This window comes from Alternaria postmessia (assembly GCF_024291825.1).
Source record: "Alternaria postmessia strain BMP 2775 chromosome Unknown scaffold_51, whole genome shotgun sequence".
Taxonomy (NCBI): domain Eukaryota; kingdom Fungi; phylum Ascomycota; class Dothideomycetes; order Pleosporales; family Pleosporaceae; genus Alternaria; species Alternaria postmessia.
The window spans coordinates 161,288-186,465 of record NW_026260124.1 but is presented as its reverse complement, the minus strand read 5'-3'; the positions used below and the strand labels follow the sequence as shown (position 1 = coordinate 186,465).

Below are 25,178 nucleotides of genomic sequence, written 5' to 3'. Positions count from 1 at the left end.
ACACACACACACACACACACACACACACACAAAAAAGGATACCCATCGTAGACTTGTGCGCCCGCTCACTGCAAATACACAAAGCATGAGAGAGTCTAGCTACTCGTAGCTACAAACTCCTTCCAACTCACGCACTGGGAGCATATCCAAATGTCCGCCTCATTTGTCGTACTCTAGTAGGGTCAGCTCTGACTCTGACGCATTTGGACTAATATCGCCCTTCTTCAACATCAGTTTGGTGAGCTATCCGTCTCGAAGGTAGATATAAGAAGATATTGAAATTTACAAGAGGTTAAATAGTCTCTCATTCGACACCCATGAATGCAATATGACTGACTCCGTCACAGACAACGCGATCATCTGCATCGTAACGTAAAGATTGGCTTGTCTGGCTTGTTCGCATCAGTTCACTTCTCTTGCGGTACCCGAGGAGATGGCAGATGGGACGGTTTCATGGATCGAGCCTAACACAAATTCTTAGCAGGTTGCCTTTAAAAGACATCAGTCATGTTTATTTCATTTGGACCCCCTCCAAAATGTGAGCAGTACCGACAAGCGCCCTTGGTGTTTTTCATCTCGTTTCACAAGTTTTTCTGGGGCTACTCTTTGACGAGGGTATAAGCTAAATACGGGGTGTCGGCATCCTGTTTTGTAAGAGCTGCGATAGACGACATGTACCAACATAGTTGTCTTCTTCCACCCTAACCCCATCCGTTATTTCATTACTCTGCTACTATCAGAGCCTGTCCGGGCGTAGGCGTTCATGGGTAGCAATTCTAGCTACGAAACTCTAGAGGATTGTGGACCGCGGCGTCTATATACTCCAGGCGTATACGTTGATGTAACATTATCGTGTCGGGATTCTGACTTGAGTCATACAATGACATTCATTGTTCCCGTACTAAAGTCGCAACACAGCTCTTCAGCAGTCCCATCAATCGCATCTGTATGTTCCGCCCCGCGGGCGTATCCGCATGTTTACCAGCACCCCAACCGAACGGTAGCACCAGCCTTCTTCTACTCTGCTTGTCCAGCACGACCAGTGCATCTAATGGGAATTTACCTCCACCGAGAGGATGTAGAAGGCCTAGGCGGACGAAGTGGTTGTTCGAAGGGGTTGCGGCTTGTATGACGGGGAGCGAAAAGGGCGCGGAAGAAGATAGTCTATGTGTCGAGGGGTCGTGGCAGAGTACGAGGGCCTGGAGCGAGGGAGAGAGAGCGTAGAGGTCAGGGAGTGCGGAGCTGTTGCAAGTCAGTAAGAATAGTGCGGATGGAATAAATCGGATTTACCATAGCAGCTCGTAGTGTATTTGAACGTTTCCTTGGACGCACAAAACTATTATTGATTCCTGTTTTGAGTATCTTGCCCAATTGTTATGCGCTTCTAGCTTGCTGCTTGGTAGAGTCGCGAGTGTGTTGCTGGCAAGTATTGCGTCGACATCCACACTCCAAGCCTCTTCCGGACTGATCATGTCTAGTTCTTCCAGTTCACATTGTGTCTTGGACCTCTTCAGGGCATCGCCCAATGTTGGCAGAGTGGGCGACGGCTCTCTGCGGTGCTGCACCTCGTCCTCGTCCTCGTCAATGGTCAGGCGCGAACGTTTGCGGCTGAGTGCCACGCTCATGGTCCAGCTGTTGTGCGTAAGTAGATGGCCCATTTACGGCATCACATGATACGTGCGTTGTGGATGAAGGAGGCACGACCAGCGCACATGTTCCTACAGTAGTTTGACGAGTTCGCGGTTGTCGCAGAGACGCACGAGCAAAACGTCGGTGGTTCCTGCACGCCAGGCCCAAGCTTCCTGCATACCCCGCCTTGCCTTGCCTTGCCTGCCTACCCCACTATCGATCAGCTGCGCCTAGGCTACCAGAACGGCGGCTGGCGACCTGCGTCTTGGATGCTTCGCTTCCATGGCCTCAAGAGACGTCACGAGTAGGCTGCGGCAGAGCACTTGGAATGGGAGTATTCCGCTCGAGATACGGTTGCACAAGGGTGACTGTAGAACGTACGATGAGTCGGATCCTTACTTAGTACGCGCAAACTCAATACTCGCATGGTCATGGTACAGCTTGATCAAGTAGGAGCTGACCAGAGGTAGATACAATTCCCACGAATATCCTATCTTGGCTTACTCATACACAAACTACATGCCTTCTTCTCACGCAGCCTCATCTACCCGGACGTCTCACCCAAAGACGCATGGCTATCCTACGAAGACGTGCCGCTCAAATGGCATTACCCCTTGGGTCTCCTCTATGACCTCTACTCAGGTGCTGAGCCAGCGTATCCTTCAGACACAGATACAGAAGCTGTGCAAGCTCACAAGGTTGAGAATACAGAGGAAGACGGCCAACATTTACCCTGGCGTCTCACACTGCATTTCTCTGGCTTCCCTTCCGAGCAGCTTGTTCAACTCGATAATGACGATAGGCACATGCATGATCTATTCATTCATAGCGTGAAGGAGGCGGATTACCTGAGAACAGGAACGGGGAAAACAGTCATGTTCTTGAGCAAAGAGGACAGCACACAGCTCTGGAACGGAGTGAAGAAGCACGACTTTGCGCTGTACAATCCCATCAACCAGAAGTTGCTGAATCCGCAAGGGGTCAATCTGAGACATCTGCCGGTCAGGCTGTATCTCCCGCATGCGTCGTCAGAAGGGGTGCAAGAGGAAACGGCGCCAGGGAGTTTGAGAATTGTGCAGAGGCTGGTCACGCCGAACCTGTCGTCTAGTAAGTGTAATTGCGGTGTAGGTCTGGATGCAGCTGACAACAAACAGGGCAACCACAGACCATCGGGACTGCCTTGAACCAGATATTGCCGACACTATTTCCGAGCAGACGAAGTCCGCTACTGGCACAGGCAGTGCTGCACGGTGCCGTCTTGCCGCTGAGCGCGAGTGTGGAGGAGTTGGTTCGGGCGACAGCATATCTTGATGGCTGGCTGCACATAGCTGTTGTTATGATGGCGTGAATAAGTATTTTATGCCCAGACAAGTCGGTCACATGGCGACCGAGTCATGAGCAACACTATACGACCATGGTTGATAACGACGATATTGGCTGTTTGGGAGACGTCATTATAGCGGACACGGAAACACGCCCCAGATGCTAGCCCCCAGCTCTCTCGCGACACTTGCTACGGCTGGTGATGTGTGCGTGACATGGTGATGCTCCTCAGCGTTTCAAAGCGCCTCCTGTGTGCCATGCTTCGCCAAGATGCGGGGGCACAGGCACAACAGAAGCTTAGTGATGATCCCGGCAGCTCGTACCAAGGCCACCCCACGCGTCTCCGTTGTGCGCAGGCGCTATCGGCGTAGCGCGTCGCCCTGTTGACGGCAGAGCGAGCGTCTGGAAATGAGGCATTATTGACATGCGTTGTTTTTGTCTCCGGTGCGCTAGGCGTGCTTTTGCCTGCCAGCCCACGGTTCGACTTGTGTCAAACGGCCAAGGCGCTCGGTCGGAGCGTGGGCTCGCTGCGTCTCCATCAGTCACTGCAGATAAGCAATAGGCGATGACATCGTTGCTGCTTCTGCGGCACAAGAACGGTTAATAGGTGGCAGGGGTCGAGGTCGAGTGGAGCCGACGAGTAGCGTCAGCGGCGGCTTGCAGCAACCAGACGCAACTGTGGAGGCGCGAGAGGAGAGTCCATGGGGAGTCGCTGGCGTCGAAAGCACCACGAGAAGGACCGGTGAAGCTGCGCAGAGGCTTTCTTATCGTCCCAACAAGGGAAACAAGTTGCAAAATAGCGAGCCAACACGTGCAAACACTCGACCGCTGCCGAATATGAGGCTGGCGATCGTCGGCTCATCTACGACGAAATGATGGCATGTCGCGCCATTGGCTGCATTGAGTAGCTCCCTCCTAGCTCCCTCAACCCTCGCGTTGCTAGGTCCCAGCCATTCATCTACTCTTCACGCTGCTCTTCGCCCCGAATCTCCAGCATCCCCAAAAGCCCACCACCAACTGCCCACCGCAACGCGCATTCGCGATTCACTGTAAGTTCACTAATTCCATGACCGCTCCCATCCCCGGCCGAAGCGCGCGCACCTACCCTTGCAAGCTTGGAGGCTCCCGGCCAACCCGCTAGGACCCGGGGCCAAACAAAATGCCTCATCAACTGCAGAAATTTTCGGCGAGCCGGCGCATTTAAAAGCGGACTATCAGCCTCTTGTTATTAAGGCTTTTGATTTCACTCTTTGATGCTGCATCGCTGTCGACCTGCGCCATTCAATTAACATCGCCGAGTCCCTCTGCCGTCGCGACCGTTCCGTGGGTTTGATCCGATCGCGCTGACAAGCTTCCGTCACCATCAACAGCTGCCAACCAAAGCTTCAACCAGCTCGACAATTCAAAAGAGGTCCGATTCAATTCGTAAATGTAAGCTTAATGCCGCTTTCTTCTGGAGCTGTCCACAAGCGTGCGCGCCGCGTTATCGCATCTACGCCATCGGGACGAGTCTCGCGACAAGCCTTGGCCGAAGATCCTTTTGCTCGATAGCTCTCTTGGACTGAATCGCGTTCGCCCAATGCCTCTGGCCTGTGCTTCTCCAGCTCCAGGAATCTCTCCAGCTACCTAATCGAACATCCTCTCTAACATCTTCACCCCAGAAACCCACAAACACAATGGCCGCCATCTCTATGCCCATCGCCGCTCGCGCCGAGTACGCTCTCCACCAGCTGGCCAAGCGTGACAAGAACTGGGCTCAGCGTGAGCCCGGTGTCATCGTCGTCTTTGTCATTGTTTTCCTCGTCGCCGTCCTGGTCATTGCCATGTTCATCAACAAGAAGGTACGTCACAGCTTCACCAGCCACCTAACTTTACACATCTCTAACATCCATCACAGAGGCAAGCCGCCAAAGGCGTCGCATAAGATACCCCCTTGATTCGAGTTGGAGCGCAGCCGAGCAGTACGATATGAAGGAGGACAAGACATGACCCCCGATACGAAGTCATAAAGCTGTATGTTGGACGGGCACGAGCTTGTGTATAATGTGTTTCAATATTTGCGTATAGGATAACGCGGGCTTTCCTTGATGGGACTGCACTGTGGTGCGAACGCCTATATTCCTAGGCTTCGTAGTAATAATGAACAAGTCAAATACCCATTGAGCAGTTGTCGCATCGAATATTTGAGGTCCACAGGAGATTGCTGAAGCCTAAATGATGGCTTCTGAAAGCTGTATAATCGTAACATGCAGCTCCCTAACCGACTCACCTGACATTGATTAGTTCGACCCAATTTCTTCGTCGCTCTGGACTTCATTCTATCTTTGGGTGTCGCCTTTGCTGCCATCCGGGACAGTCGTAAACAAATACGTTCTCACCGCCGTCGTTCCTTTTCTAGCTTGGCTCGCTAAATCAATCGCCTGCAAACGCAAGTTCAGACTTGCTGCACGCTCTATGGCAGAACAGGCTAGCACAAACCGGTCCCAATCGCTTCCTTGCGAGACTTTGAAACTTTCTTCTTTCTATTTGTCTTCGCTTGACACAACTCATCCTCATATGCTGATCAAGACCAAGATCACTCGCGGAGTTAGCAGATAGGCGTCAGTTCGTCAAATGTTAGAGTGATGCCATGTAGCGATGTGGATAGCGACCCCAGAGACTGTAGTGTCCTTAACCCGTCTGCTATGTTTGATGATACCTTGAGATCGAATCCTTCACATCATAGTGCGACGTTCTGGTTCGAGGAACCCCAGCAGTGGTTGAGAGCCTGATAGGGCATATGGTCTTCGGCGAAACTATTGTCATGTCACATTTTATGCACCTGATAGGCCTTTGTCGTTGCGAGTTTTCTTGGATCAGAATAAGAAGTTGAGATGATTCTATTGAACTACGTACAGGTGCCCTATCTATAGGCATATCTAACAAAGAGAGAGGAACAAATAGTTATACTGCTTGTTCCGTACAAACTGATTGTACATGAGATGGAAGCTGATAGAATCCAACAAGTTTTGGTATTGTAGAGCGGAGACGCGATTACCCCGCAACCCCATGGAGCAACTGCGTGTTTGTGCATGGGCAGGCACCAATCCACAACCGTAGGCTGCTCTAGCCATAGGCAGCAACGGCAGCAACCTTGGGCGCCTCGAAACCACGGCGCAGATATATATAGTAGTTAGTCATACTCTTACTACGAGAACCACAATTCTCGTCTCAAAACAATTCAGACTTCCTCTATTCTGTTACAACCCATCTTTCAACAACACACGTCAACAAACATGCCGGTCACAATCACAGTCGCGGATCATAAATCCGAAAGCTACCATAACAGAAACGCCAAAATCGCCTCGAATGACGCACTGCTCAGAGGCACTAGTCCATCAGATTCCAAAAACTGCAAATGGATAATTCAGAGCTCCGTCTCCGAGGACGAGTTCAGCAAATCCCACATCGTCGAGTCGAACAATGGGTTCGTCCACGCAGCATTCACAGCATATAGCAGGCACCACCACCTTGTTATTCGCCCCGAAGATGTCTGGTTCGCCATACTATCGCAGCTGAATGTTTACATCAACGCCAACGCCGAAGCACTGCGCGACCACTTCGTCTCGCACCAAGGGCAAAAAGAGCTCAGAGTCAAAGAGGTTGGTAATATCCATACCGTAGATTTTGGCATGCTCGCACGACGCATGACAGCGTTGATTCAAGAGAACGTCAAAGACCCTGATCTACGAGACTGGATCATGCCAGCGTTCAGCACAACTACGGTTACCGATCGCACGACAGCTGCAGTGCTCATGATGGGCAGCATGAAGGCGTATTTCAAGTATAGATGTTGTCTTATGTGCGGAATTCCTACAGTCACTCTGTTAGGCGAACGCGCAGATTACGAAGATATTCTTAAGAGACTCGAAAAGTTGCCAGAATTAGGCCCTGAAGCAAGTACATTTGCCGACCTCCTCCGCCCTGTTCTGCGCAACTTTATCGCAACTTTTGATCCAGAGCAGTCTACTGTCTCGCACGATTTCTGGTCCAAGATCGCACATCATCTTGGTGGAGGTAGTGGGCCGTCATACCTGGGAGGCTGGTTGACAGCATTCTGCTTCTGGAACGACAAAGGAGAGTGTATGTACGATCAGCAGACAGAATCCCGGAATCCATGGGAAACCGATTCGGATAGGTTGGAATTGGATGGCGTATCTTACCATGACGTTGATATCTCCGATATCCCCAATGGCTTTGCTTCCGTGCCAGTCTTGGTGGACGATAATGGCAAAGAGTACAAGACGAAGATGATTGCCGGATCGCTGGGTATCAAGGTCACAGGAAAAGACAATTCACAGGCTGGAACAGAGGAGAAGCTGGATTCACTCCAGTCACTGAGTGGGTGGATGATGTATGAGATCAAGGAGTAAAGCGATAGGGGTCCGTTTTGTTGAGCAGTAGCTTCGACGACGAGAGCGTGCAGCTCTGAGATATGAGCGGAAAAAAACACTGTGTCAGTCAAGTGAGTTTTGCAGACTAGTCTTCTCAGTCAATGTTAGATTGGCACAGGGAACAATGATATAATTGCTTAGATTTGTTTGCATTTACATCTCAAAAAAGTACGAATGTGGCTCGAAGAAAATCAACTTCTGCGCAAAATCGCAGATACATACAGTGAACATAATCCAGTGACTCTCCTCCTGCCGCGATAATCAAGACTACTCTAAGTGAAGGCCATGCTCTTCTTGATCTCCGCAATGGCTAGCGCAGGGTTCAGTCCCTTGGGGCATGTCCTTGAGCAGTTGAGAATGGTGTGGCATCGGTATAAGCTCATGCTGTTGTTAAGAGCATCCTGGCGCTCAGCCTTCTTCTCGTCTCGTGAATCGGCGATCCATCGGTAGGATTGGAGAAGAACGGCAGGGCCAAGGTACTCCTCCTGGTTCCACCAGTACGATGGGCATGATGTTGAGCAGCAAGCGCAGAGAATGCATTCGTAGAGTCCGTCGAGCTTCTTGCGATCTTCCTTGGACTGGCGGAACTCACGACCCTGGAGCACTGTTAGCATTCATGCTTGGAATGATCTCGTTATATGCACGTACATCTGGTGCGGCAGTGGTGCGCTGCAGGTATGGCTTGACCGATCGATATTGCTTGTAGAAGAGAGTCATGTCCGGTACGAGGTCCTTGACAACGTACATGTGGGGGAGCGGGTAGATGCGAGATTCCTTGGTGGTGTCGGTGGGAATGCGGCCTATTGTGTCCTGTTAGCCTAGCCTCCAACTCCCATATGCAATGCGATTCCACATACAAAGGCATGCCAGGGTGTTGACTCCGTCGATGTTCATGGCACAACTTCCACAAATGCCCTCGCGACAACTCCGCCTGAAAGTCAGGGTCGGGTCCACCTCGTTCTTGATCCTGATGAGCGCATCCAGCATCATGGGTCCGGTCTTGTTCAAGTCGAGTGTGTAGGACTGCATCTTGGGCTTTGACGTGGGCTCATCTGGGTTCCATCGGTAAATGTGGAAAGTCTTGGTCTTCGCATCTTTGCTGGGCTCGGGCTCCTGGATTGTCGACGTCTTGCTCTCTGGGATGGGCGAGCGCGAAGCATCAGGTGCGATCTTCTCGGCGGTCTTGGAGATTGGGTCCCGGGCATGGACGTCGTTTACGGAGGCAAAGCCACGAGAGAAAACTGCCGGGCGTACGGCTGCCGTGGAGCGTTAGCAGTGCTCAATTGATGCTGTGATACTAGGCGCTATACGTACCAGTTCGCTGGGTAGCCAGACGAGTGAAAGCGCGTATGGAGGCCATTGTGTCTAGGGTGGAGTGGAGAGTGCGGGCTGAGGCTTAAAGGTCAAAGTGTTGCTATCATCGAAGTTGTAGCGCCAGGGCGCCACTCAAGCTTCCTCGGTTATGACAACTGCTATTCTCTGATTGGTGGCGCCCGTTCATCGGACGATTCCGGCTTCTTCGGTCCTTCGACGCCACTACATCATCGTCGAAAACGTCAACACTTGCTACCAACATCTCACATTGTATTTCACAACATAACGACCATTCGCGCACCAATTCCTGTGTCAACATGTTGTTCTGGACTCTTCCTGTGCATACCGTCGGCCTTGTAGAAACCGGCGCAACCGAGTCGGCGTCTTGGGTACATTGTCGGCTTTATGCAATTTCTTTGAGCTCGTGTGACCATTTTCGCGAGTTAAATATACCGAACTTGCTGACTGCAGAAAAAATAGTATTGTTGTGGTGGCTTGATGTTGTTCCTATCATGCCCATAGTGAACGTCTCTGTGCTCGTACTACCGATCTTACGAAGGCAGTATTTACCTGAAGGTTTCGTGTCCGCAGCAACACTAAGTACTCAAACCTCTGCACTTCTGGCATGTCATTTTGAATCCTCTCTTGTTACTTAGGTCTTGCAAATTCTATTCTCTATCGCCCACACACTTCTTTGCAGTTCCTGTTACTCCTCTCATCACATTGCACATCTCACTCGTGGCCTACCTTCGCTTACCTGGGATCCTAATGAGCCGAATCTTGTATACACAAACTGATCTTTCGCTATGTTTGTCTTCTCCACTTATGTTCACATTAATGCCCAAGCTCATGGACTGCTATTCAATGTCGTCGCGTCCTTTTCCCCGGTATTATAAATCCTCATAGTTTCGACGCCGTTCTGATGACACGGTATCTGGCTAATCTTGCATTCTTGTTTAACTATCCAGCACTATCTCTGGATGCTGTGCGCCATGTTCTCGCTCTTTCCTCGTTTGCATGTCGACTCACCTTCACCACCCATATCACTAGAACAGCAGGCGCGACGAAGATCGCGTGTCTTAGCTCCACTTTGAGCTCTCGTTCACACCTCATAGCGGTTGAACACGAAGACGGTCCCTTCAAGTCACCTGTTTGTTCCAGCTATCAGCTTGGCGGGAGCTTTTATCGCCAAATCACCGCACCCTTCTCGCTCTCTCCACCACTGCCCTACGCTCATACGGTCGCGTCGCACACACAGTCGTATCCACCACCAACTCATCATTGTTGCTAGAATTGTACAAACAATGTCTTCGTCACCTCAGGTCAGTCGTCTGCTCTTGCATTTGCTTTTGTGTCTTGTTGTTGACAGTCCTCGAGAGGCACACGCCCAGCAAGGGCAGATTCATTGAAGGTAACATGGCAAGCAACTATGGCAGTCCTCATCGAAGTGGTCGAAACGCCCGCTTTCATAAAAGTGATCAGTTCACTGTTTTGCCGAGCGTGGTAGAGGATAGCTCCCATGGAAGTGCTTCCACCGATTCATTCTCTTCTTCTGGAGGATCGCTGTCGCAGCTGGGCCCCGATGATCCCGCAGACCATGCCATAAGTGCACCTCGAGGACAAGTCAACAATCAAGCGTTACAGGCCAAGCAGCTTGTGAGCCTTGCTTAATCCCAGAGTGCTGTATAGAGACTAGCCCTAACATTAATATAGCCAACAACTCCTCAACGAGCTCGTCGGATGACAGCCAACGGAAGCGGCATGACTTTCATTGTCTCACCGACTTCCGCTTCTCCGCAGACTTCTCAACAGCACGGTGATTCTGGTCAGAAGAAGTTCGGCAAAGTCGACCATCTCAACGACTCCGGCATGCAACGTCGCACTTCTCATGCTAGCCAAGTTTCTGATAACTGGCGCTCGTCCGGTCGTCGACCATCCACCACGGCCAATCCCTTCGACACATCTCCGCCTTCGATGACTGATGTCCCTGAGTATCTAGCTGTGCAAGAGATGGCTTTCCGCCAGGGTCAGCATGCCTCAGATGACTCTCGAAACTGGGTCCCACCGAGTCCTTTCGCGAAGCACTTCGACCATGTCTGGGCTCAGTATTTCAAGATGGGTGCGGCCTATGGAGGATTGCCTGCTGTACCGCTCATAACATCATCTTACTCACGCGGTAACTTTCCCTGGTCAGTCTTGATCAACCCCGCTACGCAGGATCTAGAGCACCCCAACGGCTCGTTCGACATGGAGTGGGCTCGTAAGATGTGTCTCATGTCGTTGAACTGCATGAAGGAGCTCATCCATGTCGTGCGCGAGCGCCACAACGATTGGCGCAAGATCGTCTGCGACATCCCTCTCCCGGTTCAGCAGGCCATTCTAGCCTTCCCTGACCTCTGCGAGTACTATGCGGCTCTTCAGCACGAGGCTCGTCAGGCGTTTGGTAACGGGCTGTAAAGCGTGCAACGAGCATCAGCTACACAATCAGTGAAGCGGGAGCACTTGCCACAACAGCAGGTTCCAAGCCGCTTCTGATGACAAGTACGAAACACGCCTAAGGTTTACTAAAGGCTCCACTCTGCCTAACGTTCACATGGCTATCTGGGGTTTGCTTGTACAATGTTTCCTTCAAGGAGGCTCAATAATTACTTTTTGTTGTCATGGCGTTTCGTGGTGGGTGTTGGTGGGGTTTCGGCGCGTTCTTGTTAAGGAGCATCCCAGTAGGATCGTCCTGTTTGTATCTATGTTCACGCCTACCAATCTCACGACGTCATGTAACGACCCATGTACAAAATGTGGAACCGGCATAGAAGCCTCAGGCATACTGTAGCACAGATACGCATCAGCGAAGGGTAGCAAAAATAAGTTCCCCCTACAATGGCTCAAAAGCAACGACACATGCCTCAAGTGTTCGCGTGGTGATACTGCCACGCCATATCACGTGGAGACGCGAATACGGGAGGAAATGGCTCCGGGCCTTCTGGGATTCCAGGATTTGCGAATATCCGCGTCATTCACATCATATCAGATTTTCATCTCCATCTAATATAGCCGCGTCAAGTCGCGCAAACAGCAACCCTGAAAATGACAACAACAGCTCCAGCACGTTCACACGGCTTTGATCGCCAGCACAGCCTTTTGCAGCTCGACTGCAGCGCCGACCTGCGACACTATTCGCGCAACCTCGGTCCAGGCGTCCAGGAGCGCATCTTTCAAACAACGAGCGACGCACTGAGGAAACAACTGGATGAGCATCGCGATTTCCTACTTCGGCATCAACAGCAACAGCCGCGCTTGGCTCCTGCCCCCGTAGTCAGCGGCCCAGCGCCCGGTACTCCTCACGCATACACGCAACCTCATCCCTATCCACAAGTTTCTCAGCCTCCGCTACAGGCCGCCGCACCCCAGCAGCTGGTCCATCGCCGCGCCGAACCTGCCATCGTCCCAGGTGACATTAACACATACCCCCTCGCCCTGCGCGATGCCCTGTATGCACAGAAGCTGATCCCACGGGCGCACGACGGCAGAACCGCATTTCATGTTGTGACCAGCAGCAAAAACCGCGATATGGGCGAAGATACAAAGGTTGTAGGGACTTGTGGAACTATGCTGGCAGCGAACGAACTCGCGGCGTGGTACTTTGTCGAGCACTGTATGGGCGACGTTGCTGAAGCCAAGTTTACACAGCTGGCGAGCGGCGCATTACATTGCGGTGCCGGACCTCACAACGTGTATGTGCAAGAGGGCAGGATGGAATGATGGGAGTATATATACAACAGGCCGCGGACCCGAGGATATGGTCTGTCTCAGGTTCCGCGGTACCCTTTACCATCTGCAGGGTCCGCTGCCGTACCCAATCCCGTCGTTATGCCTTGCCCTTCGGGAACGTCAGATTTACCAATGTTGGAAGCAGGAAGCGTATCGTCACGACCTAGTCGACAGCTCGCGGTCAGTTTCCAGAGCTTAGCGCTATCCCGCAACCAGCGAGCAGCATGACATTATGCCGAGCTGTGTCATGGGAATGGCCGATTCAAAGGTGATTATCTACAACCTGCGCCGGGTGACCGGATTCAAACGAGTGCTTTATTTCGCCGGCAGTTGCCAGAGAATTAATGTACGTGCGGCAAGACCAGAGGGGGGAAGGAAAGGGGCTTCACAGTTCTGGAGATGATGTTGAATTTGGCGAATATGTATTGTTATAATCTTTGTAGATTTTATATGCACACTGTTGCTGGAACAACTACGACCTGAAGGGGTCAATAAGTTCTCAACCGTCTCACCACGTATTTTACCGTGCATACGACGCTCTCCGCACCGAAGTCATCAATACATACGTGTACAGCCTCCTTTACGTATCGTGGTACATGTCGGTCATACCTCGCGCGCGTGGCATAACTACCTAGTTCCCCTCCGTCCCCCGAACCAACCGCCTTGATATGGGAAACAAGTCAGCAAGAGGGACACGGAAAAAACGTAGTCATCTGCTTGTCTATACCGGAGGTCCGTTCCCTGCTCACACTTCCCAACAGGGCAGTTTGTAGAATACTTGTCGATCGTGGTGGGCATGTTCCGCCAGTAATAGTCTTGTCCGCCCGCTACCCGCCGGCAGGGCAACTAACAAACTTGGCATGCCCTTGCGACTTGTCCCTCACTTTGTGGGAATACAGACTACGTCATAGATTGCGATTGGTGTCGCATAAGTCTTGGACCGGTTCGAGCATAAGAAAGTACAGTCAAGGCCTGGTATTTTGTGTGTACATCACCTGGACACTTGTCGCATTGCGGAGATCACAGAACCTACCCTATGCAACGGGACAAGCGATCCCATTTCATAACCTCACACGCTTACCTCGCAACCACGCCGCAAACGCGCAACCATGGCGCCTCCAAACACGCCCTTCATCTATCGCCTCTGGCATCTCTACCTCGAACCCTTCTTCGCCCTCGGCGGCGTATACCATCTCCACTGGGCACCGGCGCAATACTTCGCCTTCATGCCGGCAACGTCGGCCTACCACCCCGATTCACAAATCGCCTACGACCAGCTCGCTTCAGCATACCTATTCTTTGCATTCACAGAGGGTGTTCTGATGCGGGTTGTGGACGACAGGAGGACGTGGTGGTGGATAGTGTTGGGGCTGGTGCTGTGTGACTTGGGGCATTGCTATGCGGCTTGGTGTGAGATGGGGACGAGCGGGATACTAGACTTTGGGGGCTGGAGCGACAAGGATGTAGTTACCAACACGTTGAATGTGCTGCCGGTATTGGTAAGGACGGGGTATCTGTTGGGAATTGGGGTATCTGGGGACAAGGGTGTGAGTGAGAAAAGGAAGAAGAGGGTCTGATCTGGAGAAATGAATAGGTCATCAATGTGTCACTAGTACGGTCAATATGTACAGTTTGTCAAGAAGACATGATGGTTTCGCATACACCGCAACCGGTTACTTACGAGGGCTGCATATGTACAGGGTGAAGCGAGAAGTCCTTGTAATGTTTCGGTCTCAGTTGGAGGATGCATGATATCTCCCGACGAACTACTGAGGGGAAGGAACACGCAATGGACTTGTCCGACCTTGTCGTCAGCTCTCAGGCATGCATGCAACACAAGCGACTTGCAGAGTCTCTGCAGTCCGCATGCATGGAAAATACAGTAGCATGTGGGGGTAGGGAGCCGTGGGAGGGTCTTGATGCAGGTGAACATCGGATTCTTCGCGCAATATCGGATTCTGTGCAAATGCCATGACGGCGCAAGGTGCCGAAGCGCTACTAAAAGACTCAACATTTTCCCCGCCAGTCCTCATCGAGATGCGCCCTCGTCGCATCCAGGCTGCAAACTGCCCGGGCTGAACGGACGGGGCGACTGGCATCGGGACATTGAACGCGCGCACAGGATCGAAGCAAGCTATGATTGATAGCCCCAACGGTTGCACGCGCCGTAGCCTCTCTGATTGGTGTGCGGGGCCGTGTGATTGGCGACTAAATTGGAAGCTCCCGCAGCTGTCAGGTTTTAGCAGAGGATGCGTCGGCGTAGATTCGTCTGACGACTTGTTTCCGTGGTACTTGCGTAAATATGACAATCCTCGAGTCAAGGTTCTGTGAGACGGTGGAGAGGCCCACCAACGCGCTGTGCTCGTCCGGTGTGGCCGTACGTCATACCGCGGGGCTGAAATCTTGCAATTTGCGGCCATGGACATGAAAGTATCAAGTATACCCCTTGCCGTAAGCCGCACGCCTCGTCCAGGAACAACAGCCAGATATCTTGAATTTTTCCTTTTCACCCCCTTACACCTCCGGTAGCTCTTTCTTGCTTGGGCGCCAACTTTACACGCGGCAGTAAGCCCTGCTTTCCCTGGGACGGGCTTCATCACGATCCATCGAATCTACCGGAAATTTCACTGCGCGCTCCCACCGCCTCTATAACTTCACCTCGTCTTCCCCGAGCCCTTGTACAGGACCCGCCTCTCTCACCTATATCTGTTCGCAATCTTGACGCCATTTCTACAACCACAATCTCTGACCAGCCGGCGTCGACGCCAAACTGCTGCCCAACATGACCACCCACGTCGTCTCCCTGTAGGTAACCGCCTTGTGCTCATCCTGCCTGTAGATAGCGCGTTGTAGTCATCACTTGCAGCGTTGCGCCTTCAATCCATCTAACGCAGCTAGTTTCCTTCCGTATACTGTCGATTTCCACGAGTCCAAGTCCAACCCCGCAAGCCCACCACAACCAGCTCCCCCAAAGCTGAACGAGACTGCCCGCGAGTCCTCCTCTACCAGCATAGGCAGTGCACGACCGCTTAGCAAAAATGCAGCCGACGAACAGCCTCAAAGCCTCCTTAAGCGGGCGCCGCCATCGCATATTCAGCTGCCCAAGACCCCCATGAGAATGGCTGAGCACGAAGACTTCTTTACTCCTGGTCAGCCCAGCGCTGCTACTCATTTCCCAAAACCAGCAGACCCCCGGGGCTTGGTACGTAGCGATGCCCACGTCCCCGAATGGGGTACTACCGGTCTGTTCTTCAACCAGCCCATGTCGAGGGCCGAGCCAGCACCTCCTGACACAATTCTCGAATACGCAAAGGCGCAGGAGCGCGCGCAAGCACAGAAGGAGCGCATGAAGGGCTCACACGCCGGCAAGCCTACAACAGACCCGCGATGGGCCACTGAGTACACCGTTGTGCCTGCTGTCCAGGGCAACGGCGGACTTACCAACGCTCTGCGTTGTGCAGTCGACAACAAGTGCATCAGCGACACGATAACTGTGGGCTTGATCGGCTTCCCCACAGACAGCTTGAATGAGGAGAAGAAGACGGAGATTTATGAGAAACTCGAGGAGGAGCATGACGCCCTTACCGTCTTCGTCAGCGACAAGGACTTCGACGGTCACTATGCTCACTACTGCAAGACTATCCTGTGGCCAGTCTTCCATTACATCATTCCCGATCACCCCAAGAGCAAGGCTTTCCTTGATCACTCATGGGTCTTCTATGTCAAGGTCAACCAAGCCTTCGCAGACAAGGTTGTCAAGAACTACAAGCGCGGAGACGTCATCTGGATCCACGATTACCATCTGTGTCTTGTTCCCCAGATGATCCGCCAGAAGCTCCCAGATGCGCAGATTGGCTTCTTCCTCCACACCGCCTTCCCATCGTCTGAGGTGTTCCGCTGCTTGGCTGCGCGGAAGGAGCTGCTGGACGGTATGCTCGGAGCCAACCTAGTTGCATTCCAGACACCAGAATACGCCCACCATTTCCTACAGACATGTAGCAGGATTCTCTCAGTCGAGGCGACCGAAGATGGTGTCCAGCTAGAAAACCGCTTCGTCAACGTGCACTCATCACCGATCGGCATTGACCCTCGAGCTCTTGCCCTGGCGCGGGAAGAGCCCGAGGTTCTGGAGTGGATCACGACTATGCAGAAGAGATACGAGGGCAAAAAGGTCATCGTTGCTCGTGACAAGCTCGACAACATCCGCGGTGTCCGACAGAAGCTGTTGGCATTTGAGCTATTCTTGAACAAGAACCCAGAATGGAGAGATAAGGTTGTCATGATCCAAGTCGCCACATCCACCACTGAGGATACTGAGCTCGCTGCCACTGTCTCCGAGATTGTCACTCGTATCGATGCCGTCCACTCGACCTTGACGCACAACCCTCTCATCTTTTTAAGACAAGATATTGCTTTCTCGCAATACCTTGCACTGCTCTCCATCGCTGACGCTCTCGCCATCACGAGTCTCCGTGAAGGCATGAACCTCACTTGCCATGAGTTCGTCATCTGCCAAGATGGGCGTGCGAGCGACAAGAAGTACAGCCCCGTCATTCTCAGTGAGTTTACCGGAAGTGCCTCAGTTTTCAACGGGGCCGATCTAGCCGTAAACCCATGGGATTACAACAGCATCGCGGAAGCATTCCGGGTTGCATTGGAGATGACCGACTCCGAAAAGGAAAGGAGATACACCAAGTTGCGCAACACAGTTATGCACCAAACTGGCGATTTCTGGGTGAAAAACCTGAGTACCCATCTAGCCAAGGTCCACGAGGAACAGTTCAAGCGCGACACCATGTCGATTCCTCGTCTCTCTTCCAGCAATCTTGCTCGTACTTATCAGGAATCTCAGCGACGACTCTTTGTCCTTGATTACGAAGGTACCCTCGCTTCTTATGGATCTGTGAACAACACCATCTTGGCAAACACCGAGCGTGTCATCGTCGTTCTCAACGACCTTGTCGCTGATGAGAAGAACGTCGTCTACGTTATGACCGGTCGGACTGTTCGCGAGACCGAGCTCATCTTTAACCGCGTGCGAGGTCTCGGTCTCATCGCCGAGAACGGTTGTTTCTTGCGCGAGCCCAGTGCGAGTGAATGGATCCAATTCCCTGAAGAAGAGAAGACTGTAAAATGGAAGGACTCGGTCAAGCCTATCTTACAGTACTATCTCGAGCGTGTGGAAGGCAGCTGGGTTGAGGAGCGTCACTGCTCTATTATCTTCCACTACAACAAACCGACCGACAAGGACGACTCCGCAAGCCGACATGCCGGCGACTGTGCGAACCACATTAACGATGCATGTGAACAGCAACGCATCAAGGCGGTTCCCACCAAAGACTCCGTTGTCATTGAGCCCATCGACTTCGATAAGGCCTCTGCTTCGCAGTACATCTTCAGCAAGTACCCAGAGACAGCTCGACCCGACTTTGTGTTTGCGGCTGGAAATGACCGGAGCGATGAGGGTGTCTTCCGATGGGCAGAGAAGTTAAAGGAAGAGTGGAAGGTTCCCAATGTCCAGACCGTCACCGTGGGTGACCGCAACTCAATTGCCATGTCGACACTACCCAACGGTGCAACTGGTAGGTTTTTTTCTCTCATCATAATAGCCGACATTTCACTGACAAGCACTACAGGTTTGCTTGGCGCTCTAAGCAAACTCTCAAAGAACCCTCGCTCGACTTGAGATGATGGTATGAATGCTTTCAGCAAGTTGATTGAACATGATCTCATGAAAGGAATACGTCTCACGCGTTCTATACCCCTCTTACGACCTGACGATTGGTGATGACGACGAATGTATGGAGGCAAGGGCATTGGAATGGCGAGTCACGGAAAGGGTTCTACGCATGAATAAACGACTAGCAGTGCATAGGTGGAGTCCAGTTGGTCTTTTCCTATAATAGATCTTTTCTACTCTCAGCACGGAACCTAGAATCTTCTTGTTAGTCCTGATATAAACATGCATAACTTTACTGTTGGATCGCCGTGAAATATACACCACTTTGGTGATTGCATTTTCTGTCACAGATACAGCAAGTCTGTCTATACTGATTTGTTGTAAGGAATGTTAGTCATTATTTATATGTTGTGACGTCTAAGCCTCTTCCGAAGCGCTTGTTGAGGTGCAAGCACTCCAGGGCTCTAGTGGGAAGGAGTAGTGTTCGAGTACTTGCGCAAATGCGTCGTGCGATAAATCGAAATCTATTGAATGAAGTTCTCTAAGTCTAAATGTTGGGCAAGGTAGATCGAGACACCAACGCCCACCACTCAGGCTATCCTTTCCACTATCAACGAATCCTCGACACCGCCTTGTAATGCGATCAGCCCACTTGATTCGATTTGTTTCTTCCACTTAATTGACTCATATCTCGCAGTAATTACTGTCAATCTTAGTGCGGGCTCGTCGTCAATGGAGCTTTCGCTGGCTGGCAATGGCACAGCCGTAAAGGTCCAACGTCCGAACGCCCAGTTCAAAATATATCTTGCTCTTCCCTCTGGTATCTTTTGATGTACATCCGCCTCAGCATCTGAAGACTTTGGTGGAGTAGAAGTGTACATGATGCCTTTGATGCGGTATACTTCGTCTTTGGTTGGATCCTCCAGGAATTTGGCGAGTTTCGCCATGTCCACACTGCCCTGCCTATCCTGGCTCTTTAGCGTAACAGTGAGCACTTCGACCTCGCTGGAGTGGTCATGATCATGGCCATGATCGTGTGCATGCGCGCTTCCATCTTCCTCTTTGACTCCCGCCAACCGGGCATCCAGCCCAAAGACGATATCCTTGTCCACCCACCCTTTCCTGCTCTTTGTCCTAGGTATTTGTGGCTCAACCTCGAGCGCTAGCACTGCATCTTCCACGTCCTCCAACCTTCGTTCGCTGACCAGTTCATGCTTGTTGAGTACGATAAGGTCTGTGTACCTTGCCTGCATCTTGGCTGTGTAACTCGTGTCCTCGTAACCCTTCCAATTCTCTACATCAATGACGCTCATGACACCATCCAAGACATATTTCCCCGTCTCCCTGCTCAGCCTATTGACCTCCATGGCCAATGTTGCAGGAAACGCAGAGCCTGAGGTCTCGATGACGATGCGGTCGGGTTTTACATCGTTGGCGAGTGTTTCAAGGGCGTCGGAAAGCTGCCCGACGAGGTTGCAGCATATGCATCCGTTGAGAAGTTCTTGTACACCAGATATAGCAGCCGAGGAGGCGAGTGCTGTGTCGACTTTGATGTCACCGTATTCGTTTTTCAGGAGCGCAAGTTTGTAGGTTTTAGGGAGTTGAGGAATCAAGTTCAGGATGAGTGCTGTAAGGTTGTTAGTTTAAATCAACACAACGCGCTCATTTCGTGTTGTGGGGTATCGGAAGAATTGTGACTGAATTTTACAACTTACTTGTTTTACCCGAGCCTAGGAAGCCTGTGATGATGGTGATGGGTATCATGGTGATGACGACAGTGATGCAGACGCGCGGACGCGGTTTGATTCTCAAAAACAAGCAATGCAAACACGCAATGGCAATATTTCCCGCACGTGCAAGTCGTGATAGCGGAACCTCCCTCGCGATAGCACTAGTTTCAGCCTCCGCGTTGGCGGGGTCTCCGAGCTTCGAATGACGTAGACGCGCAGCAAGCGGGGCAGTGCTACCAAGACCAGCTACATATCAGGTACACTACCTGGAGCTTCATACCCCAGCTTGCAATATGCGCCTATCAGAACAACTTAGCTCCAATACCAAGAGTCTGTCACCAGGGACTGATCTTGATTGACCCGTCGCTGCTCCCGCTTCCAAGATCACACATCCTTGCCAGCCAACCAGCTGCATAAATAGCTCTCTCCTCCATTGCACTCGGCTTGTATCTCACAACAACCTCGCACACTCATCTACAACTTGTACTGCTATACTGTCCTCGCCTACTTTACCTAATTCCAATTTAACGCCAAACAAACATCATGGACTTCATCAACAAGGTTACCGGCAGCGGCAACACCCAGGGCAACTCTGTCAACGAGCAGGTCGTCCAAGGCCAAAACTCTGAGCAACAGTCCTCTGGCTCAGGTGGCTTCCTCGGCGGAATCGGCGACAAGCTCAACTCGGCTGCTGGTGGCGGCCGGGAGAGCGAGAAGAACGAGGACTACCTTGACAAGGGTATGTCAGCACTCCGTCATCGTCTATCATGAGGTGTTCCCATCGTGTGACAGACGCTAACTTTTATTCTAGGTGTCGACTTCGTCCAAGAGAAGTTCATGGGTCAAGGTCCTCAAGACAACGAGTCTGCCGTCGAACAAGCCAAGGACGAACAGATCAGCGACTTCATCCGTGGCCAGTACAAGAGCACCACCGGCTCCGATATCCCCATCAAGGACAAGGAGACTCGTCTCGGTTAAGCTGTTGAGCTAGAGCTCCGGCATGATCAAGATTATGCTATAAGCTGGGAGGATACGAGATCCGCCGGCTATGGACCATCATGACAATGATGGTGGCATGAATACAATTATGATAATCACAGAATGAAACAAGAATAATACCCCACAATCAAGCTCATTTTTTGCTTTACGTGATCCCGTCCCTCCTCAGCTATGTAATATATGTCCACATCGGCACGTTACAGCTGCTCAATGCCTTCGACAAGCCTATCAAGACTTGCTTCTGATTCGTCAGTCAACAAACCCTTCATCATGCGCGACCTAGTCATTGTTAGCACGTTCTGTCGTCCGTCGCATCCTTTTCTCTAGGTTCGACTTACAGGTTCCCCAGCTTACAAGCCCCCATGCTTTCTTCTAGCTCCGTACTCTTTACTTCCGCCACATCGATGACCTTCTCAGGTACCATTGCCAATCGCGCTACGTTCAAGCCGTAAGATCGATGACTTATACCCTCTGTGGCTTCATATAGAAACACGACCTCCTTTCCACCATTCTGCTCTTCAAAGCGCATATGGACGTTCTTCAGCTCACCATTGGAGAAGCGACCTGAGAGTTTGGCCAGATGCTGGTAATGCGTGATGAACAGCGTGAGCGACTGCAGGTCCCGGATAACGTAATCAAGCACTGCTTCCGCAATGGCGACACCGTCAAAGGTTGATGTGCCACGACCCAGCTCATCCAGGATAATGAGGGAACGCGGTGTCGCGGATTTGAGGATATCCGAGGTTTCGTTGAGCTCGACCATGAAAGTTGATTCGCCTTTGAGCATGTTGTCAAAGGCGCCCATACGGGTGAAAACCGCGTCTAGCATACCTAGTCGCGCTTCGGTAGCCGGGATGTAGGAACCGATTTGACCCATGATTGCGATCAAAGCTGCAGATCGTACGTACGAGGATTTGCCGCCCATATTGGGGCCAGTAATGAGGAGAGCTCGCGTGGAGTTGTGGGAGAGGGAAAGGTCATTGGGAACGTAGTTTTCGAGGAGTAGTTGCTCGACCATGGGGTGCCGACCACCGGTGATGTTGAGCTCGATATCGTCTGTGAAAGTAGGCTTCACATAGCCCGGCTGATTCGCCAACGTGGCCAAGGAAAGGAGGGCGTCGAGTGTTGCCAAAGAGGCTACACAGTCTCGGAGCTGTTGATACTTGGATGAAATGTCTTCTAACAAGCCTATGTAGGCTTTTTCGCATGCTGCAGCGAGCGACTCTTTGTACTGGTCTCGTTCTTGGAGCATACGTTTGACTTCTGGAGTGTGGAAACGCAGGGTCGTCTTTGTGGCTGAGATCTGTTGCCATGAAGCAGGTACTTTCTTCTCTTCGGGTGCCTTCCTCTTGACCTCGATCAAGTACTCGATTCCAGCAACTGTGACGTAGACTACTTGGCTTTTCCCCAGCTTCGCAGCCGCATCCTTTCGATGCGTATTGAGGTCGTCTTCCACAGAGGCGATGCTCAGCTTCAGGTCGTTGATATCTTCTGCCTCATGCTCTTCACGGAAGAACGAATATTTGTCATCGTCTTTTGCAGCTTGAGCGTTGATCTTCTCCAAAAAGCTGTTCAAGTCATCGTATATCTTTGGAACATTCGAAACTGCTTCGCTCAGGAGTGAGGAGGAGAAGCCACTCTGTTCGGGTGTCTTCGCCGACAGGTACTGGCTCGATATCTCCTGCAGACTCTGCAAAGCTGCCAATAGCTCCGGCCTTGTACACTTCTTGTAGTATATGCGAATGAGTACCTTTTCCAGATCGGTTCTGATTTTTCCGAGCACGAATTTCAGTTTATCCACAGGTATGGTGTTATCGCCTTCCTTGAGTTCCTCCACCGCCGCTATGCGCTCTTCTAATCTCTCTTTGTCTATCAGTGGCCGGCCGACCCACTTTCTCAGCAACCGCTGTCCAAAGCGAGTCTTCGTCCGATTCATGGTCCAGAACAAGCTGCCTTTCGAAGTGTAGTCTGTTTGATTCTGGTAGATCTCCAGACTGGATAGAGTGTTGCCGTTCAGCAACATGTACGACCTGGCGCTGAAGGGTTGGAAGTACTTTGTGAGATCGAAAACATGTTCTAGCCCATACTCGCTAAGATATGTGATCATTGATGAGAGACATATAGTCACATGCTCTGATAGCTGATGTACTTTGTCGAGGATTGCGCCTTGCTTGTCGGAGTCGGCTTCCTGGCTGGACTTCATTTTACCTGCATAGAAGTTTGAGATGTGACTGTAGGCTTGCGCAGCCATGGTCTTTGGCTTTTCTACCCTCTCGACCCGCGATCTGTCTCCGAAGACGTTGGTCTTGCTAGCTGACAGGTGTTGTATAAGCTTTTCTGTGGCTTTAGACAGGTCGCCTACGACCAAGAACTCGGCTGGCGCAATGTGGAGTAACCGTGTCTCAATCTCGCTGCGCATAAAACTATCTTCGAAATCATCGTAGATTATGTCGCCGGTCGCCGGCTGAACAGCCACTAAGCCGACATGAACTTTCTCGTCCGTACCCCATCCTTTCGCATTGCTCTCGGTGATGCAAAGGAGATATCCAGTCGACTGTACGCTAGCGCCAGAGCCTTCGGTGGGGGCTTCCAGGCCCTCAACGTCGTCCACATACGTACCCTTGGTATAAAGATTTGTGAGTTTCCGTACAAAGGGGGCATTTCTGTTGGTACCTGCCGCTTTAAGCGCGACCGTCTCTAGCTGTCGTACTACACCAACCTTGTGATTCGCCTGTACGAGACGTTTAACATGGACCTGTAGACGATGTGTAGGAAAACTGGCAGATGCGAATCGATCGAGGTGTGCTTCGGAAGGGTGCTCGTCGTATCTGAATTTTCCTAGAATGTTGGAGCATAACGTTACTATACGTGTCATACGCAGTTTATAATTCAGAGTTCTCACCTGGTATACAGACGATGCCCAGCGCTTTGGACGCGGTTCTTGCGTCCTCGCCAAAGAACTTGTACTTGTAGCCAACCTCCATGACGATGATTGTGTCAAGATGCTTGCGCTTGATGTCCAAATATTGTATTTCCATGGGTGTCAGCTTGCTCGCCTTCTTGGTCACAGCGCCCTTCTTTCCCTTGGTGGGCTTCTGGGCAGGCTCATCCTCTTCATCCTCGTCTCCATCGCCTTCCTCGCCATTGGCATTGGGACTGTCGTCGGATATAATCTTGTTGCGCCTCCTGAGTTCGGCAAAGCTATCTGGTCGACCCAGCTTCTTGACGAACTTGTCGTGTAGCCTCTCCTTCTGCCTCTGCGAGAGCGCGGCTTCCTCTTCGTCATCTTGACGGCTCTCGTCCCGTGCGGGAGGTGACGAGGAGAAGAGAAACTTGGAAGTTCGATCAGTGATTTTTTGGGGTTTAGGTGCAGACGCCTGTCGCGGCGAATCGCCCTTGTCGAATCTAACGCGCTTGGAGGGGGAAGAGCGTCGGGTTTCCTGAACATTGTCCTCGTCTATCGCGCGCTTGCGGACGGGGATGGTCTGTGAGACGGGTAAACCATCCTCGTCGTCATCGTTGTCGTCGTCTTGGTTTGGGTCGGTAATGGGGGGTGGAGCAGGCGCCTTTGGAGCAGGCTTGGGTGCCGACTCGGGCGTTTGCGACGGTTTCTTTGTGAAGAAGCTCGAGATGGTCGGTTGCGTGGCTTTCTGCGACGACTTTGGCTGCGACGATTGACTGTTTTTTGGCGCCATTGGGTGATTCGCGGGGTTGTGACGATACTCGACGTGCCTGTGGAGAAAGCTGGAGACGCGTGAGGCCGGCAACGCGACCAGCTCCAGATTACATCACGGTGTCACGTTATGCAGCTCTCACCCCCAAACTTGGCAACTACCTCGCCCGCAAGGCTGGCACAAGCCTGGCGTCTTTTCCGCATTGGGATCGATTCCGAACCAACAACGACTTGAGTCGCAGAGACACTTCCCATCAGTATTTCTCTTTGCTTATACAAACTCTCTGATGCGACGGCCGTTATCAACCGCGGCTATCTCCGACCAACAACGGCCCGGCTTCGTTATCTCAACTACTTCGATAGGCCAAACCTGCCCGTTCGACGACTACATTATTACCTGACCGCGTCCACTCGGCCCGCCCGCGATGGTGCATTTCGACTGCTGCGCACGCAATCCCAGCCTTGGGCTTTTGCAGCTTCCCAATTCGTCGCAGCGCTTACCATTACAAGCTATTACCGTCGCAACTCGGGGATCCACCAAGCCGACTTCGGCTAGTATATAACCTGCACCATGAGCCCGTGGTTCGCCTCTCGTAGTCTTGGTGAGCTTGTTCTTCCTCCCTCCTTTC

At 51.8% G+C, this 25,178-nt stretch overlaps 12 protein-coding genes across 12 annotated transcripts; 8 read left to right on the top strand and 4 right to left on the bottom strand.

Annotated features, from left to right (window-relative positions):
• Nucleotides 1-887: 887 nt before the first annotated feature.
• J4E82_007520 (uncharacterized protein) lies at nucleotides 888-1,625 on the bottom strand (the record flags this gene model as incomplete). Its single annotated transcript, XM_051733764.1, has 2 exons — nucleotides 888-1,242; nucleotides 1,291-1,625. The coding sequence occupies 2 exons, from the start codon at nucleotides 1,623-1,625 to the stop codon at nucleotides 888-890; spliced, it is 690 nt and encodes a 229-aa protein (XP_051586544.1).
• Nucleotides 1,626-1,911: 286 nt separating this feature from the next.
• On the top strand, nucleotides 1,912-2,977 carry ATG5 (autophagy protein 5; the record flags this gene model as incomplete). Its single annotated transcript, XM_051733763.1, has 3 exons — nucleotides 1,912-2,031; nucleotides 2,100-2,736; nucleotides 2,784-2,977. The coding sequence occupies 3 exons, from the start codon at nucleotides 1,912-1,914 to the stop codon at nucleotides 2,975-2,977; spliced, it is 951 nt and encodes a 316-aa protein (XP_051586543.1).
• A 1,651-nt stretch (nucleotides 2,978-4,628) lies between these two features.
• Nucleotides 4,629-4,876, top strand: J4E82_007518 (uncharacterized protein; the record flags this gene model as incomplete). Its single annotated transcript, XM_051733762.1, has 2 exons — nucleotides 4,629-4,793; nucleotides 4,850-4,876. 2 exons carry the CDS (start codon nucleotides 4,629-4,631, stop codon nucleotides 4,874-4,876), a joined length of 192 nt encoding a protein of 63 aa, XP_051586542.1.
• A 1,351-nt stretch (nucleotides 4,877-6,227) lies between these two features.
• J4E82_007517 (uncharacterized protein) lies at nucleotides 6,228-7,364 on the top strand (the record flags this gene model as incomplete). The annotated part of the gene is made up of 1 exon (XM_051733761.1): nucleotides 6,228-7,364. One exon carries the CDS (start codon nucleotides 6,228-6,230, stop codon nucleotides 7,362-7,364), a length of 1,137 nt encoding a protein of 378 aa, XP_051586541.1.
• A 293-nt stretch (nucleotides 7,365-7,657) lies between these two features.
• Nucleotides 7,658-8,745, bottom strand: SDH2 (succinate dehydrogenase complex, subunit B; the record flags this gene model as incomplete). Its single annotated transcript, XM_051733760.1, has 4 exons — nucleotides 7,658-7,981; nucleotides 8,034-8,185; nucleotides 8,243-8,641; nucleotides 8,700-8,745. 4 exons carry the CDS (start codon nucleotides 8,743-8,745, stop codon nucleotides 7,658-7,660), a joined length of 921 nt encoding a protein of 306 aa, XP_051586540.1.
• A 1,370-nt stretch (nucleotides 8,746-10,115) lies between these two features.
• On the top strand, nucleotides 10,116-11,156 carry J4E82_007515 (uncharacterized protein; the record flags this gene model as incomplete). Its single annotated transcript, XM_051733759.1, has 2 exons — nucleotides 10,116-10,355; nucleotides 10,413-11,156. 2 exons carry the CDS (start codon nucleotides 10,116-10,118, stop codon nucleotides 11,154-11,156), a joined length of 984 nt encoding a protein of 327 aa, XP_051586539.1.
• A 627-nt stretch (nucleotides 11,157-11,783) lies between these two features.
• Nucleotides 11,784-12,458, top strand: J4E82_007514 (uncharacterized protein; the record flags this gene model as incomplete). The annotated part of the gene is made up of 1 exon (XM_051733758.1): nucleotides 11,784-12,458. One exon carries the CDS (start codon nucleotides 11,784-11,786, stop codon nucleotides 12,456-12,458), a length of 675 nt encoding a protein of 224 aa, XP_051586538.1.
• Nucleotides 12,459-13,576: 1,118 nt separating this feature from the next.
• J4E82_007513 (uncharacterized protein) lies at nucleotides 13,577-14,044 on the top strand (the record flags this gene model as incomplete). The annotated part of the gene is made up of 1 exon (XM_051733757.1): nucleotides 13,577-14,044. The coding sequence occupies one exon, from the start codon at nucleotides 13,577-13,579 to the stop codon at nucleotides 14,042-14,044; it is 468 nt and encodes a 155-aa protein (XP_051586537.1).
• Nucleotides 14,045-15,249: 1,205 nt separating this feature from the next.
• Nucleotides 15,250-18,153, top strand: J4E82_007512 (uncharacterized protein; the record flags this gene model as incomplete). Its single annotated transcript, XM_051733756.1, has 3 exons — nucleotides 15,250-15,272; nucleotides 15,321-18,049; nucleotides 18,104-18,153. 3 exons carry the CDS (start codon nucleotides 15,250-15,252, stop codon nucleotides 18,151-18,153), a joined length of 2,802 nt encoding a protein of 933 aa, XP_051586536.1.
• A 584-nt stretch (nucleotides 18,154-18,737) lies between these two features.
• J4E82_007511 (uncharacterized protein) lies at nucleotides 18,738-19,911 on the bottom strand (the record flags this gene model as incomplete). Its single annotated transcript, XM_051733755.1, has 2 exons — nucleotides 18,738-19,774; nucleotides 19,863-19,911. The coding sequence occupies 2 exons, from the start codon at nucleotides 19,909-19,911 to the stop codon at nucleotides 18,738-18,740; spliced, it is 1,086 nt and encodes a 361-aa protein (XP_051586535.1).
• Nucleotides 19,912-20,420: 509 nt separating this feature from the next.
• J4E82_007510 (uncharacterized protein) lies at nucleotides 20,421-20,855 on the top strand (the record flags this gene model as incomplete). The annotated part of the gene is made up of 2 exons (XM_051733754.1): nucleotides 20,421-20,616; nucleotides 20,689-20,855. 2 exons carry the CDS (start codon nucleotides 20,421-20,423, stop codon nucleotides 20,853-20,855), a joined length of 363 nt encoding a protein of 120 aa, XP_051586534.1.
• A 218-nt stretch (nucleotides 20,856-21,073) lies between these two features.
• Nucleotides 21,074-24,571, bottom strand: MSH3 (Mismatch repair protein msh3; the record flags this gene model as incomplete). The annotated part of the gene is made up of 3 exons (XM_051733753.1): nucleotides 21,074-21,155; nucleotides 21,215-23,714; nucleotides 23,779-24,571. 3 exons carry the CDS (start codon nucleotides 24,569-24,571, stop codon nucleotides 21,074-21,076), a joined length of 3,375 nt encoding a protein of 1,124 aa, XP_051586533.1.
• Nucleotides 24,572-25,178: the final 607 nt, after the last annotated feature.